This window comes from Limanda limanda, chromosome 12 (genome assembly GCF_963576545.1).
Source record: "Limanda limanda chromosome 12, fLimLim1.1, whole genome shotgun sequence".
In the NCBI taxonomy this organism is placed as follows: Eukaryota; Metazoa; Chordata; class Actinopteri; order Pleuronectiformes; family Pleuronectidae; genus Limanda; species Limanda limanda.
The window spans coordinates 547007-565060 of record NC_083647.1 but is presented as its reverse complement, the minus strand read 5'-3'; the positions used below and the strand labels follow the sequence as shown (position 1 = coordinate 565060).

Genomic DNA, 18054 nt, shown 5'->3' with positions numbered 1-18054 from the left:
TCTCACTTACTGCTTACCTACCTTACTAAGGAGCTGACAGGCTAAGTTCCTGCAAATATTTTGAGATAATATTTAGGTTTGGATCTGGTCTGTCATATTGGCTGAGCTTATTTTTTACACTGCACATGGTTGTTACCAGAGAAAACAAGCAATAGCCATTAGGGTTGGGAATCTCTAGGAACCTCCCTATTCCATTAGATTCAGATTCAGAGGGCTATGATTCAATGATAACACTTTTATCGATGCATCAAAGAATTTAATTTTTATACACATTTTCTTTGGAACTGTGTGACTAAATGGTAAATGGATTTGTATTTATATAGCGCTTTTCTAGTCTGATGAAGACCACTCAAAGCGCTTTACAGTACAGTTTCACATTCACCCACACATTCATACAGTGCATCTACTTGCAGCACTTTGTTATTCTATGGGGGGGCTATTGCATTTTAGACAGTTACTGTTATTACAAGTGTGCTGTAATTTACAAAATAAGGTTTTCAATTCAAAAATCACACTACAGCAGTCATCAGAGCTCTCCACATTAATTTGACATACATTCAATTTAGACTTATGTGTTAGGGTTTGTTGTTCTGTTGGACCCAAAAGCAGACACTGATTGTCAGATTTGAACAAAAGGAGAGTTTTATTTCACCCCCTGCCACACACACAACCTGAACACGTTCACTTTTATGAGAACGATGAACTGAACGCAACCTAATGACATATAATGAATTTGAACGGTGAACACGTACATATTGTAGCTTCCTCTCTTATAGACGACAGGGAACATCTCTCTTTATGTGTAACTTTATTAAAGTCCAAAGAACCCCACCGTATTCTTCACTCCCCTTTCTCATTCACCCTTGACTCGCCAACTCATCAGCCAATGAGAGCCTGCCATCCCACATAACCCCACAGCCATTGGTCTAGACCTGTCACCTGCCCCACCCCGAACGGTTCACTGACCCTCAGGAAATCTCAATACTTATTGACATGGTGTACTTAGCTGAACATAAGTCATAGCAACCACAGAGCAGTCAAACAGAACATAAACCTAACTACCAGTCCGTTAGAATATTATCTGATGTCTAGCTAAAACGTTACGGAATGTTTTCCATCTCCTGAGGAGAGAGGCCGTCTGAATCAAATGCTTGCACCATGTCGTTGCTCAGTGCCCGTAAAATGTCCACGATGTAGCCTAACCTAAACCAACCAACTCGACTTCGCACTACGATACCCATGATTCATCACACACGTAGACCAAACAAGCAACGTTTTCCAAGTGTTTTCTTCTCTGGCCAGTGTTTCGGCTCCGAGCTGAAGTTGGGAGCTCAGCTCACAGGTTATCTAGGCTCGCTGTCTTGCCTGTAACCAGCCGTCTGGACCACTCCGTAGATAAGGAGGAGGAGACGTTTCTTTACTTGGAATGCGACCACTTTATTTCTCGGATATACAGCAGGAGCAACACTCTCATCACCTCTAGGTGGTCGTTCACTTCTCATTATCCACACACTTTGAGCGTTCCTTAAAGGGGCAGGCCATACCTGCAACACAAGACAACAGCTCTCGGTCTCATATAAAAATGGCAAGTGAAAGCAGAGATGCAGACTCAGCGACTACATCCGATGCACCTTATTATTATCGGAGGGATTTTTACACACTGTCTGATAAAGATTCCGACAGTAGAGGCAAGGGGTAGTGATGGATAAAGTTTTCTTTAAAAAACAAGTTAAGTCTTTTATTATCACTTTCCGCCTTAAAACTATGAAATGAACTGAACTATGAACTAGTTCAGAATTTAAATGGTGAACTATGAACGTGAACTATTCATGTTTACTTATGAACTGGTGTGAACTTGCACAACACTGCTTAAATGGCACTTACTTATAGCACTTTGTAGTTTGGCTTGATTATCTTTTATTTCTTGATTATTGTTGTTCTGGGTTTGTACCCTCATGGTTGAATGCACTTACTGTCAGTCGCTTTGGATAAAATCGTCAGCTAAATGAAATGTAATGTTATGTAATCACGACAGAATCATTGTCATTTAAAAAAGTGATAACATATGTCATTCAAAATCAGATTTTTTTATACTATAAGTTGTTTAAAATAAAACCAAAGTTTTGGTATGACCAAACATTTCCATCAGCCTCAGCTTAACTTTGTGTTTAATGCTAATCAGCAAATATTAGCATGCTAAAACACTAACCTAAGATGTCAACATGGTCAATGTCTCCTGGCAAAAATTGACATGGCGATGGCAAGATTAGCAATTAGTTGAGAGCACTGCCTTGTCTAAGTATGCAGTGGCATGACTGTACACGTTTTCTTTTGCCATTGAACATTTTAAGGTTGCAAATTGCCCTTTATTCTCTGTTGAATTCATGCTTCATGAGCTTTGGCTAAATTAAATTATAGGCTCATGTTCTTTTCTTTTTTTTAACTGACAAATAATAGGAATCACTTCGTGCTGCTATTGTTAAATCTGTGACCTCAGTACTCCTTTCCTTACTCTGTTATTATGACATCCCACAATGAAACACATCTTTATTAAAGTAAAACACGTTCTTGTGTATTGCAGCTGTTGAGCTCTGTTATGACAGCAACATTCTTAGAATCACCTCCTCTATAGCAATTTGTCGACAAAGTACAAGCACAATGTTAATTTTTGTTGCTGCAATGCAAAATATCAAGTTGAATTATCAAGCATTTATGTAGATGTGAACTGGGTTCTGAAGATTGTGTTAGTTGCTCAGTATAAAATCGCTGACATGCTGACATGAGTGTATGGGGAGAAAAACAGTTTAGTATATAATTAAAAATGATTTATAAGAGAGGGGAGAGAGACCAGGTACAGTTGTGTACCATCAGGTTTGAGCTCTGTAAGAGTTGTTATAATGAAAACAGTAAGAGTGATAATTATGGATGTAAAGATGTTTTTAATGATAGCACCCAAAATGAATATCGCAATAATATTATAAATAATCATAATAATAATAATGATAGCTGTTGTCTGAATCCTGCAGCTCTGGCGTCAGAGTTACCTGCAGAGAGAGAGAGAGAGACAGAGACAGAAGGTGACAAACAGAGAGATAAAGTGAAAGAGAGGGAGAGACTATGGGATGGAAAGAACACAAAGTTAGTCAAATGCACTAAATAAATGTGGGGGCAGAGAGACAGAAAGAAGAGATAAGTGCTCAGTGCATGATGGGGGTTCCCCCAGCAGTCCAGGCCTATAGCATCATAACTAAGGGATGCCTCAGGACTCACCTGATCCAGCCCTAACTATAAGCTTTATCAAATAGGAACATTTTAAGTTTAACCTTAAATGTAGAGATGGTGTCTGCTTCCCGAACCCAGAGAGAGAGAGCTGGCCCCTCATAAATGCCGAGTGTACTAAAAATGTAAGTCGCTTTGGACAAAAGCGTCAGCTAAATGACATGTAATGTAATGGTTCCACAGGAGATGAACCTGGTAGCTGGAGGCTCTACCTCCCATTCTACTCTTTCAGACTCTAGGAACCACAAGAGAGCCTGTATTTTGGGAATTAACTGATCTATTGGGACAATACAGTGTCATCATGAGCTCTTTGATATATGAAGAAGCGTGATTGTGAAGGGCTTTGTATGTGAGGAGCACGATATTGTATCAAGAATTTCACAGGGAGCCAAGAAGCAGAGAAGCTAAGACAGGAGTAATATGATCTCTCCTTCTAGTTCCTGTCAGCACTGCAGCATTTTGGACCAACTGCAGACTTTTCACAGATTTACTTATGTTGAACTAATCATTTACAAAACGTTAGTAACGTAATGACATTTTACAAACTTTTAGGAAAACATGAAATGATCACGAACAAGTAATTGTTTGATATATTGTGATTAACTTGTAAATCATGCAAAGATCTGGACATTAATTATTAGCCTATTAAAATCACAAATTAAGTGACAGTAACAGTAACATTTAAAAATGATTTAGAGTCAGGGGATCCAGGGTCAGTGTACATTCACTCGCAACAGAGATTTTACCTCTGTGTGGAGTGTGTGGAATCGAGCATTAATGTGAACCTCTGAACAAGTTTTGACCTGCAGGTGAAGCTCCATGTGTCAGAGAAGGTAGCTGTCTATACATTCTCCAAGCCTGCAGAAACAGCCAGCACATAGAAACACTCCTAACCTGTTATAAATGATCTGTAAACATATGGCTAAATCATTTACAAACCTTTATGCACGCCTTAATGTAAAGTGTAAATTATTCATCACATGTAAATGTGTTGCATATCATTTGTAGATCTTCCCTACCCTTTATGAATTATATGCAAGTTTATAAAATTAATTTACAAACTTTTTAACATTCCCAAATCTAAAGTGTAAACTATGGATTATGTAAACATGCATTTTCACAGCTAGTTACTTGTTACAATCAAACTTCATGTTGTAGCTTGAAACACCTTAGTCACAATAAGTTCTGTTCTTTTGGTCATATTTACTATACCAAAGCGTATGCTTTACAACAAATATACAAAATGGTTAAAACATGCAGTTTGTTTGTAGCATGTAACCTGCTGTGGAAGTTTATTTGTACATCGCGATAGCTGCAGTCACTTAGTCATTTAGGCCAAAAACATGGTGTAAATGACGGACACTTTGCTGTCAACACAGGAGCAGTATGGAGGGATTTTATGGCTTTTTTTTTTACATTTGGAGAAGTGTAATTAAATTGTATTGGATTTGGCTGCAATGCTGTTTACCCCTGAAACTCCAAAAGTGTTTTGTGGACTCAAACACTTCACCCACCCTTTCATTGACATACTGTTGAGTAGGATGTGAATTTACGTTTTTGGGTGAACTATCCCTTTAAGATGTCAGACAGTTAGTCACTGCACAGCACTACTGGTCAACGTTATATCTGTTTCCCAACACAACACAACACAATTTGACAACAGCGAATGAGTTCACTAAGCATTCTTTAACAGTCTGTCACAAATTTCAGGGTCAGTGATTGAAATTAAACTTAAGATTGAGCATTTGATTATGTTCTGGCCCGTCATCTACTGGCTCTGAGAAAACTATGCCTGCATCCTGTGGTCAAACTTAATCACCGACCCAAAATGTAGTTGTAGAATGTGCATACAGTTTATAGAAACCCGATACATCCCTATTCAATCCCTTTCACTTTCAGGAGGTTTTCAAAATATTAAACTTGCTGTCATGTTTTTGGCAATGGTGTTTCACAAGGGGAGTTTGTTGTCCAGAAAACTAAAAAAATCAACTGAAAGAGGACATAAAACTTAGTAGAGCTGAGAAAGCTGTGAAATTGGGTTAGAATTATCTCTGAGCTTGTCACTACAGGTGACCCACCTCACGTTACACGTAGAACCAGTAAGGTTTCAAAAGGTGTACTCAATATACCTGCCCATCTTCTTGCCTGTGTACTCCTGAATGTTGCTGTAAATGCCGTATTTAAATAGGTATGTTAATGTGCAGGGCCTTACCTATTTAGAATGCGTCACTTGATACAAACATATTGGCTTTCACTCACAACCCAGCACACAACTCATGAATAAGATATTGTTTCTTTAGTGTCTTGTATTTCCAACTGCCACAGAGTGGAAGGAGCAGTACTTCACATCAGGCAAGGTCAGAAGTAGAACAGCTCCATCTTTAAATTTGTATTTTTTTCAGGAACTGTTCCTATGGCTCCTCATAGGAGGTTGTTGATAGGCCAAGCTTTCTCTTCTTGTATTAAACTCAGACTTTGCTTTTAATTTTTGAAAGATCTTCCACCTTTAACAGAGGGATGACCCACCGTAGTGACAATGAAAATGATGATCAGAGTGACGATGGAGCACAAAACCTGAAGGAGAACCAGAAGAAGAGAAATAAGAGAAGAAATCGTGTGTCTTTTCCCCCTGATGAGCAGATGGTATCTGGCTTTGCTGAGCACAGGAACTCTGCCATAAAGGGTAAGCTACTGTTTAACTGTGAGGGATGATTGATAAATTATTGGCTTAAGGTAGAGGGAGGGAAAGTTAGAAATCTAGATCACATTTATTTTTCGACATATCCCCGCCTACATTCACACACTCAGTTCCGTGCTCGAGGAACAAATGGATCCCGCCTTTGTAGAAGTCAGCGTCCTTGACCCCCAGAAAGTGACTGGACTTCCAGGGAGGGGGCCATCATACAGGCTCTTCCTGCCATGTTTGAGTTCAGCAGTCTACTTCTTCACCTGGCTGTAAGAAGTGAATCCCCTCCTCTAGTGTTGCCACGTGACTCGTGAAGCTCTGGGGGTGATGAGCCCAGAATTTAAATAACATAAGATTTTCACTTCAAACTTTTTGCATAATCACTCAGATAGTTGAACTGTATGTGCTTTTACCAGAGCTGTGTCACTCCTCTCTTTCTAACTTAAGCCACAATTATATCAATCAGCCCTTGTATTGTCTCCTGTTAAGAAGATAAAGAGCTATCAAGATGCTCTCATAAATATTAAGATAATATTTCTGTCCCAAATAACTGTCCCATATCTACTGCTGTCTTAATGGCAAAATACAATCTGTTTATAAGAATTTTTAGATCATGACTTCTTGAGTTGTATTTTTCTTTTAAGCCTATATTCAACATAACCTAACCAAAATATAATTTTGGCTGGCAATTGAAAAGCATGACCAGTGGAATTTTTATGCACCAGCGTCAGGCACCATTCATTGACTCCATGTTTAATGATGCTTTGTTTAATTTCAGGAATTGTCCTGCTTGTTAAACTGGCTGCATTAAAAGTTGCTGCCATCGTCTACATGGAATAATACATACATCACCAGTCAAAATAGTTCTGCATTGACCATGGTTAACAATTATGGTATATGAGGCCCATACATTTTCAAGATAAATGTGATTTATAAAGGAAAGTTGTGCAGAGGCCTTCTCAATTTTATCTGATTGTTGTCTGTGTTTATGTCTTCTGTGCACATGTAAACTATTCATATGGATGGTTGTTTCATAAATGAGACCCCAACACTTTACTTATCCTTATTTTACTATCCATGACATGTACTGAACTAAACGGCAACTCAGCTTTTGAAGGAAAAACGTTTTTCATGTTTCAATCCTCTGTGATTCCAACTGGAATTCGCCATCGCATAAGGCTGTGATTGATAAATCGAACTGTCTGATTGGTTGATTTATTGTTATACAGACATTCACGACCTTGCCACTTCTTACTGACTACCATCTTTCCTGTAACACACACACACAAATAGACAGTTCACCGTATGGCATTTCTGTGCCTGTTAGGCACTTTTGAATGGTTGCTGGTGGCTCACTGGGATGCGCAGACATGAAACCATCAAATGATTGTATTCTTGTATTTCAGATGACCGCTGCATCACCTTGACAGAGGTAATGGTAGCCTACCAGCAGAGCTGCAGCAGACACCAGGTCCAACCAAGACCACACATCATGCAACAGCTCCAGGTACACTACTTCACATATCAACACTAGTTTTGTACGTCATACTGAATGAAGCGAGTGCTTTTGACGATTTACTGTTGATGTGTGAGTTTCTGTAGTGTGGTGTGGTGCTTAGTCAGTTCCTGTATTTCTCAACACTGTGCCAAAAAGTGTATTCCTAAGAAATAAATTGATAACTACATCACATGAGCCATACATGTTTGCACTGTGTTACAATTATACCCTTTTTGTTATCTCAGCTTAAAACTACCACATCTTAGAAGCCGTTGTAGTTTTAAGTTTATTCCAGTTGGAGCAGTTTGGTCTGTGTCAAATTACAAATTATTAAAAAAATTGTGTGTCTGCGACTACTACCTCCCTCCTTTTTGTTGCACTCTGACTGGATGCTCATCTTCTTTCCTTTCTCTCAACTCATCTCTAAGTTGCCACAACAACAAGCACCTTCTGTTTTTGGCTCCAATAAAATCAAACATGTTTAAACATCGTGGCATCAGTGGCAGCTCACAGCAATAACAAAAAGTGTCTTAGGATTTCATGCCAGCTGTCTCAAATCTCAAAAAATGTGTCTGATACAGGCAAACTAGCCGAAAGCTGTATAGCTTGAAATGATATGATTACATGCCATGTGTTTAGAGAAGGCTGCCCTAAAGTAAGGGGTTACAGGGGACTAAAGTCTTGGCCCCAATGATACAGTTTAAAGCAAACACACCATGCAAGAAAATCAATAGTCCTTATTGCCTTGTATTATATGTTTGATATAAAGTCCCAGAGATTTGAACCAAAGGACTTTACAACAGATAGGTTTATCATTGGAAAGGCCTACAGTGCTAGACTAAAGTGGCAGACCAAAAATCCTCAATCTGAGGGTTTTAACTCCAACAAAGAGGGAAACTGCTCCAGCAAATTGAAATATTGTTTTAAAAAGTATACAACCCTGGTCCTCAATGCAACATCAGCAATTCTGCTCAGAAAATAACTTTACTATGCAAAGATATTACAGTACTCCAGAAAGGATCAATATCAACTCTATAAACTGGTGCAAGACCAAGACAAATGAAAGACTCACACCCTACATTAGGTCAGATTACACTGCATCTGACAGCGAGTACTTTTATTTATATTTTAAAAAGCATTTTACAGTAGTAGAACCTTACTTACACATACGGTAAACACTGGGCACCAATACTATATATGTAGGCACAGTATTTACACAAATACTAAAACGCCCTTCATAATTACAATCAGCCTCCATCAGGTTTATGGCTGCAGAGCACTTACAAAATCTTCACTCCAAATAAACTGCATTCAAAGTGACAAACAGCACTGCATGCATGGAAAAAGCAGTCTCATCAGTCATTGCAAAAAGACCACTGTGTTGGCACCTGGAGTGCAATGGAACGTGTATTGTTTGTTACAGGATGTTCAGTTTTGTAATACTGTCTTTGATCCAATATCAATGCACTAAATATTTTTGATACAATCTAATTATTCATATTTGTTTTATTATTTTTGGGAGTATTTCATATTGTCAGTGGACAGGCCGCAGCCGAAAAACAAAAAAACGATTGTCTTTAAAGACCTGTCTCATTGTAATCCACAAGTCCTTTATTAGCCTCCAGCATTCCCAGATTACATTCTATCTCAAACGCCACATGCCCTGATTTCGTATTGTTTTGAATGCACAATGAGTTCACTTTTACCAGTCTTACAATTGCCAAAAGATGCCATTGACTATGAAATTAATTTTGGAAAACATGCTGGTACCAACCAATAAAACCAAAAACCTCTGAAAGGCCTCAGTGTAGGCAAACATCACATCTGTAATGTGCAGAGGTGACAACCTTGCAACAACACTCAGTTTAATTTCCTCATGAAATATAAGAACATAGTTTCTGGTATGTTTCATAATATTTTCTACTCCTAACAGCTACTTCAAACTCATTGGAAGAAAAAATTTTTTTGGTTAGCTTTTCAATTTGCTTCAATAGAATTCCAACCACTGATCGACTATGTCTTGAACTAAATCTTTCTGCGGCAGTACATTGACAACTCTACCATGGAGTGCTTAGTTTGCATTAGGGTTACAAACACATCACCATTACACTTTCTTAAACAATATTTTTATGCCACTTACTCTCTCCAGTAAAATACACTCACTTATTCTCTCTTAGCCAAACACAGTCTGCCATTTATAATTCATTTTATGTACATACGTACTTTACTTGGACCACCATGTTAAAGCATGCTGTGCACTATCCACCCCCAACCCTCAGCATAAATTTCAGTTGAGATCAAGGGGAATTATTTGTGGAAAATTAGAGACTTAGCAGTGCTTACATTAAGCATACAGCCAGCGTATTATCTCTGAGGTGCTAATGAACGCAGTTGCATTGGAAAAGTATGTAGGTGGTCCTCTTGAAAGAGTAAAATATGTATGGTTAAACATTAGCTAAGAGGGGCAATATTCAGACCAAAAGGGCTTCATGTGAGTGAATTCATAATTAGACGATGCAAAATGAAAAGATGAACGCCTAAAGAGCAAGTTTATTAAATTAGGTATTTTCAGGCAAGGGGCAATTCCCCTGAGGACCAGCACTGAAGTCTATTTCAGGCTTTTTTTATTGCACCCATGGGGCCTTTTGGACTCCTTTGAAATGTTGTAAGTGGATAAAGCAGTATGGCTGATGGTGACATTTTCATAGGAGTGTAAGCAATAATAGGCTGGAGCCAGCGGGGTCTTAGGCTACCATGGTTAAACTGTGATTTCACTGTGCAAACTGTAAAGTCTGTGTGTTTCTGTTTGTGTCACTCTGCAATGTTTCCCCTACCATTATATTAGGGGGGCGCCCCGCCCCCAAATTAAAGAATTCATATACTGCATTTGCCTGACTGACAAGAAAGCAGATTCAATTGTGGCAGCACTAAAAAATATTATTCACACGAAGGGTATCCCCACACACTTAATATTAGGCCTTGGTACTGATGGTGCTGCTGTAATGACAGGTGCCATACCTTGTTTTTTGTACATAATTAAACTGTTTTAAATATTTTGTTTCTCGTTAAATTAATAAACAAATGTATTCAATAGGAAGACATAATGAAGTTGCAAAACAGCCATCAGTGGAATGGCCATGGCTCCTAAGTGTCCACTGTGCTGCACATAGGCTAGCTCTAGCCCAGGGGTGGGCAAACTTTTTGACTCGCGGGCCACAATGGGTTCCAAAATTTGACAGAGGGGCCGGGCCAGGAACAGATGGATGGAGTGTTTTTGTGAACTAATATAAATGACATGGAAAAATCATTAGATGAAGGATTTGGCCTTTACCAAGTAGCAAAGCACTTATTTGCAAGGCCATTTTACATAAACCCGCCTTCAGAGAAAGGCTTGCTAGCCTTTGCTATTTCGAATGCCCCCAAAAAACATGCCTTGGTAGATGACTCTTTAATCGCAGTTTGTCTGTGAAAAAAAATGTTGCTGAGTCGGTAAATTAGGCAAAGAGTAAAAGTGAAGGGAGATCTTGTGCCCTTTCAAGCCCTATACACCACACTCCCGGGCAAATTTAATTTAGCTGACGCTGTTACCCAAAGCGACTTACAATAAGTCAGGGGCGTCTCTAGGATTGAAAGAAAGGGGGGGCTTAGCCCCTAAGGATGTTGAATGTTTGCGCGCTGCGCGCGCGCCACTTTTTTTGGGGCTCATTGTTTCAGACAGTTCATAGATTGGTTCAATCAGAAAGAGTTGATTTTTCTCTGTAACTTTGCTTGCATTCATTCAGTGTAAGATAACAGAAGAGACAGAATTTCCATAACACCGGCTCCTTCAGCCCTGTCAGTCTGGGTTAAAACCCAGAACAACAACAATCAAGAAAGTACGATTTCTTCAAAAATAAAGCAAAACTACAAAGTTCTATAAGCATGTGCCATTAAAGTGCTACAAAATTGTTAGTTAAAAAAAAAAAAATTTTTTATCTTGACAAGTTCGGCGGGCCGGATTAAAAAGCCCAGCGGGCCGTAGTTTGCCCATGTCTGCTCTAGCCTGTAAGGATGCATCTGAAGAGGTGTCTTACATGGCTACATTCAGAGACCACTTGGAACAACTGCACCTGTACTTCAGAAACAGTGCAAACCACTCTGCTTCTCTGAAAGCTGCTGCAGAGGGTCTCGGTGTGTGTGAGCTGAAAGTGAAGGTAAATAAGTTATGCCTCAAATAAATTCACATATTAGATAACTTTACTTGCATTTATATATATTTTTTGAAACTGACTGTTTTTTCTGCCATTTACTAGCAAGTAAAGGACACACGATGGCTCTCCCAACATGAAGCAGTGAAAAACCTCCTCGGAAATATAACTGCTGTACTGGCTGCCTTGGCAGAGGAAGTAGAGACCCGCAAATGTCCTACTGCAAAGGGACTGTATTCATTCCTTGCCACCTATCGCTTCATTGCCACCCTTCACCTGCAAGCTGATGTGCTCCCTCACCTGGCACACCTCTCTAAGCTCTTCCAAAAGGAGGTTGAATATTCCTGGCGATCAAAGAGCAGGTAACTTAAATTACTCAGCTCAACTGCTATGTTTTATCTTCATGTTTATTTTGCACAAACATAGGGTACCACAATAATCTTTTCACATGAGTCAATATGCCTATTTTCCCAGGTCCCTGTCACCCTGGACTTAATAAAGGGAATAAAAGATTCTGGTGGTCATCAACCTGGCTCAAACTTGAGTAAGTTGACCCAAAATTTGGATGACCCTTCAGGACTGGGGCATTCTGCATCTCTGCTGAACAGGAGAGAGGTAGAAGAGGGGATGATGCAGGAGACAGACAGAAGTACTCGCAAAGATTTCAATCAAGGGTATGATTATTTGGCTTTTGGCTGACTTTACAGATGTAACTTCAATTTATAGTCCATGGGCCAGACCACACATTGGTACCATCTGAGGGGACAAAACGTTTCCTATACTAAGTTGTTTGTAGGACTGATATAAGTCTATAAATATAAGTTAATCCTTGCACAAAAGCAGCTTTTCATATTTAAGGGCTATATTACCGTTTTTACTGATCAGTGCTTTAGCGAAATTCGCCCAAATTGCTAACGTGCTAATATCATCTTAACAGTGATAACATTTTGGTCATTAACTAAATTATTTTTATGAGTCAAATGTTGCAACTATTGAAAAGAATAAATTTAGATTTTTCATACACGTTTTGTTATCACTTGAGAATCTGATTCTTAGATGGCACCAAAATCAGCCTTGATATACACTTATGTACATTGTTGTATTCAGTTGACCATAATCGTGCGCAGTTGTGCATTTACTTTCAGCTTTAACAGAAGAAAAAATAAAATTTAAGTTTCAGTCCTGATCAGTGCTTTAGCGAAATTTCACTCATCAGAGCTTTAGTGAAATGTCCCCAAATCGCTAACGTGCTAATCTTAACAGTGATATAATTTTGGTCATTAACTAAATTATTTGTAAATAGCCCACAGAGGTACAGAGAGAGTCATTCAGTTCAAGAACATAGCACCCGGTCAAAACATCCAACAATGGAGGAAACTGCTCTGCAGTTCCTCCAACAAAGCAAGCCTTATCAAATTCTTGGTCGATGAATCGAAGGGACCCAAACACAGAGAAAAACTCCAGAACAAGGCGTTGTATGTCACATGTGATGAAGTCTGCTACAAACTCAACAAAGATCAATTGGAAGAGGTAACAGAGCTCAAATCTTCCCAGGAAGAAGCTGACACTCGCATGCTGTTACATGCTCTCCATGCAGCAGAGTCTGGCTACAAAGCAGTTGTCATTACTGCTTAGGACACAGATGTGTTGGTCCTATGCTTAGGATTCAACAAGAACATTCCCTGTCCTATCTATCAGAAATGTGGAACCCACAAATAGGACCAGGTTCTTGGACATAACAAAGTTAGGCCAATCGCTAGGAAGTGGTGTCTCTGATGCCCTGCTTGGCATGCATGCCTTCACTGGTTGTGACACCGTCAGTGCCTTTGCAGGCCGTGGGAAGATAGGTGCCTTGAAGCTACTGAAGTCTGACAAGGCCTACCAAGAGGCCTTCAGTGAGCTTTGACGTTCTTGGCATGTTTCTGATGAGCTTTTTGAGAAGCTGCAAGAGATCACATGCCGTGTGTATGTGCATTCTACCCGCACAACAGATGTGAACACCCTTCGTCACAAACTCTTCTGTGCTAGACGTGGCAAAGTAGAGTCCAGTCAACTCCCACCGTGTGAGGATTGCCTCTTCATTCATGCAATGCGTGCTAACTATCTGGCTGCAATATGGAGGCAGTCTCTGAAGACCTAACCGTCCGTGCCGGATCCAAAGGAGAGTGGGTTGACCACAGACAATGATGGGAAGCTGGCAATTGATTGGATGATTGGATGACGAGCACCCGTTGCAGTGTTGCAGTTGCTCACCTGCAAGTGCACAAGGTCATGCAAACTGCCAGAGTGCACATGTCTCACCAATGGCCTGAAGTGCACAGATATGTGCAAACTGCAAAACCTGCTCTAATCAACCCAGTGAGGAAGAACCCATTGTCGAGTTAACTGACTCAGATGATGGTGACTGAGTCCTAGATTAAGGGTGTGGACCTAATATTTCCCAATATGTACAGTTGTTAAATAACACTACTATTCAAGCCATCAGTATTATTGTTGCATAGAACATGCCAATTGATGTTAAGTGAACATGGTGTACAAGTGTAGCATCCTCCAGACATATGCACTTTCAGACCACTAATTAAACAATTGTAACCGAAGATGTATTTTACTTAATGCGGCTGCCATTTTGTTTTCGCGCCACGGTTGTCGGCAGCCTTTGATGTGCATGTGTTCTATTTTGTAGACTTTGAACGGAGAAAAAGGAGGTTTTCACAGCAAACCTATGTTGATTTCTGCAGGTATGTGGTTGTCCTTTTTTATTTGATGGTTGTTTGCCCAACAATGTGTTGCTTTTGTGTGTAGTTTTTATGTTATTGATAAGGGTGTGTATACTTCTTTTATACTTACTGGAAGAAGTGTACTAGTGTAGTTTTTCATCACTGAGGACTTTGGAACGGAGAAAAAGGAGGTTTTCAGAGCAAACCTCTGTTGATTTCTGCAGGGTGAATAAAGACCTCAAAAACCAAGTCCTGATTCCGTCTACATCCGTTACAGCTGCATTTGGGATACTCGGTCCTCATGCAGATACACTCCCTGAGGACACTGCACACACAAAACTGAGGATACTGGCAGAGAAGTTTTGTTCCTGTGTCGATTTTGGCACAGTCCTTGAAGAATTGGCCTCTTTCAAGGAACAAGTGGTCGCTCAGGGTTACTTAAAAATTTGACATTTTTACATGATATTATCATGAACACTATACTGTGTTACTGATATCATTTTGAACCTTTTCAGAACAAGACACAGCTGGCCATACTGTCTGATCTGTCCTCAAATTATGAGGAGTTTGGTGTCCTGTACCCATCTATGAGCCTGCTGGCTTCCATTGCCCTGACGCTCCCGGTCAGCAGTGTAAACTTTGAGAGGGACTTCTCAACCATGAACAGGGTAATAAATACTTTTCACAATTTGGATTGCTGCTTTAAGCTATCACTATTTTAAGCTATCAGCTATCAGTTTTAAAGCCTAACAGTTAATGTATTTGCAGCTCAAGACAAACATCCGCAATAGGCTGCAAGGGGACCATCTTGCAGCCTGCATGCGGATCTCAATAAATGGGCCAGACCTTTCTGACTTCCCATACCAAGAGGCTCTGGACATATTCTTCCAGAAGCCCAGAAAAATACACTGCAGTGACAAAAGCTGCACACTTTGTGGAAAATTCCGTTCATGTTTACTTCAATGTACAGGTCAAAAATTGTTCAGATGTTATATTGACTGCTGTCATTAAAAGAAACACATGAACATCATGATTCCTTTAACTTTTTGTGTACGCCGCAGCATACTCTGCAACGATAAAATAAAAGTAAGTGTCAGAAAACAAAGATTATAACATGGACTGGATTTATCATCATGTGAAGAAAACGTGATATTTTAATATTTTCTTTTTGTTTGTAGTCTATTGGTAAATATAATCATATCTTAGATACCAACTGTGGTTCAACTTACATATTTCCTCTTTAACAGTGAACTCTTCTGCCCCACAAATTGAAGTGAACTATTTATGCTGCATAAATTATGTCTCATTATATCACAAGCTTAATATTGTGTGGAGTTGAATACATAGACTTGCTCAGTCTTCATTCTTCACGTATGTCCTCAGGGTTATTTATTTACTTTTAGTTTACAGAGGAAATAAAATGTTCTTTCTCAGCTTAAAGTGAAGAATTTTCCAATCCTCCAAACACAGTGATTCTAAATAAAATCTAATAGTTTGAGTCTGAGTTTCTATTCTTCCATAATGTTTGGCGAATAAGCTTGGAATTAGTTGGCAAATCTTCTAATGAACAGTTAAGTGCTTGCAGATTATTCAGTTGAGTGGACTGAAGAGAAATCAATTACCACAATTTAACTTTGTTTATTTAATCTACAGCCGTGGAAAAATGGCCTTACTTGACAATGCACCGCTCTTAAAATCATGCAGTCAGATTAATTTTCCTATAAATATTATTTCCCCAAAAACCCTCCAAGGAGGAGGGGGGAGAAGGGCGAGAAAATTCCTCCAGAAATGAGAAGACAAGAGAAAATCGTTTTTTACAGACCACCGCTGCTTTCTTAACTCTTTTGATTAGCATTATGTTGCACTGCAGAAGTCTGCTGGCACAACTGTCTCCTAACACACACTCATGCAGACAAACACGCCCCCCCCCCCCCACACACACACACACACACACACACACACACACACACACACACACACACTTCTACAGAGAGAGAGAGAGAAAGCTATATCTGTCCCTGCCTGTGTTATTGTAAAGGGAACACTTTTTTTTCTTTTAAATTAAATGCATGCTGATTGTTATTGTATCCCCCCCTGTGTGTGGAATAGTGAGCAGAGAGGTACATGTCACTAAGCAAGTGCCACATTATTTTCCTTGGTAGTTGTAAGCAGGTTTTGCATGCAAAATAAAAGCAGAACGAGGGAGGAGGTGGAGGAGTGTTCCTGCATGTGTATGAATGTGAGGGCTTATCAGAACACAGCGGAGGGACTGGACATATGTCGCTCCTCTCATTACAGGCCGAGACAATGTAACGAGGCGCTTAGTGGTGCATTTGAAATGGTGTACCGTGGCAGCTGTGACTTAACATGGGAAAAAAATTAACAGCGGGTAGTATGGGTCGCAATGAGGATCCCCAAGGACCTGCCGCTGACACAGTGCAGCCTGTCATTGAGATGGCCACCAATCCACACACACATACACACACACACACACAAACACACACACACTATAGTTGCCATGAATGCTTTATTCAAGACACTTGTTCAACAGTCTTTCTGTTGTAGTTTTACACGATCTTGCTTCAATGCTGTTTGGGAAACAGCATGCATAACTGAAAAAGGATAAAACCTTTTCTACATGTAAAATAGTCTATTTTACATTCTCTGCCTCTTATTGAATTGAAGCAGTAGCAGTTAAAGTGAAAGGCGAGTGTGATGCTCTATTAGGCTGAATTGAATTTGCATGGTCGGGTGGCCGCACAAGTAATATGAGTGCTTTAGTAAGTAGGATAATATTACAGACCTGGTCTCTGTGACGGTTCACACTGGAGGCTCTGTGACCAATATTGTCACGTTTAAAAACAGCTCCTCATCATACAAGCCAACAGAGAAAGCATCTTTACATCTGTTATGCTCATGCATATGTAAATGATATGCTAATTATGTGAATCATGTTCTCATTTTAATTATTTATTTATATTTGCTGTAGATTGCCCTGTCTTTACTGTGTCAGGTTTTGTGGTGCTCATAGTCCTCAACATTGTGTCTTGGAATTTGGGGGTTGTGGAGAAGTTTGCATCAATTCTGGAAGTTTTTTAATTACATGGGAACATTGTGCGTGTCTGCCTTAATGACCTTATAAAAAAAATGATAAAATTAAAGAATATCCTTAGACCTCTGCAGCTGAGGTACAAAGGTACATATAAATGTCATATGAGGAGTAAACACAAATATTTCTGTGTGCTTTCTGTCCTATATTTGGTCCAAAAATACAGTTATTAGCCTACTGTAGAATCTGAGTGCCTTTGCATTCGACTTGTGTTGCTTAGTTAAACATAATAAGCCCAGGCCTCAGCCTATATATTTGTGGTCTTTTCTATAATCCTTTTAGTGTTTATGATTATTTGAAAGCCTGAAATGAAGTGACCAAATCAAATGTTTGTGTGAAAAAGCTCTGCCAATGTAAGACTCCCAGAATCCCTCAACATATCCGAAGTGGGGGTTTATTATGATGGTAATGTTTTAATGATCATTTTGATAAATATTATTGTAAATTTTTTCAATACACAATCTGTATCAAACTCTTAACCAGCACTGTTACCCATTTCTCTGTGTTCTTTCTTTCTCTCCTACGCTGGCTGATACCATTCTGAAATCTAATATTCAGCAGGGAGTTAAATGAGCAAA

The 18054-nt window shown here is 39.4% G+C and overlaps 1 protein-coding gene across 1 annotated transcript in view; it reads left to right on the top strand.

Moving 5' to 3' along the window:
* Positions 1–4631: 4631 nt before the first annotated feature.
* Positions 4632–18054, top strand: part of si:dkey-288a3.2 (protein phosphatase 1 regulatory subunit 37) — an 89261-nt gene continuing 75838 nt past the window's right edge. The window contains exons 1-3 of the mRNA XM_061082897.1: positions 4632–4663; positions 5793–5962; positions 7372–7472. Coding sequence (XP_060938880.1) covers positions 4632–4663; positions 5793–5962; positions 7372–7472 — 303 coding nt within the window. The remainder of the gene's footprint in view (positions 4664–5792; positions 5963–7371; positions 7473–18054) is intronic.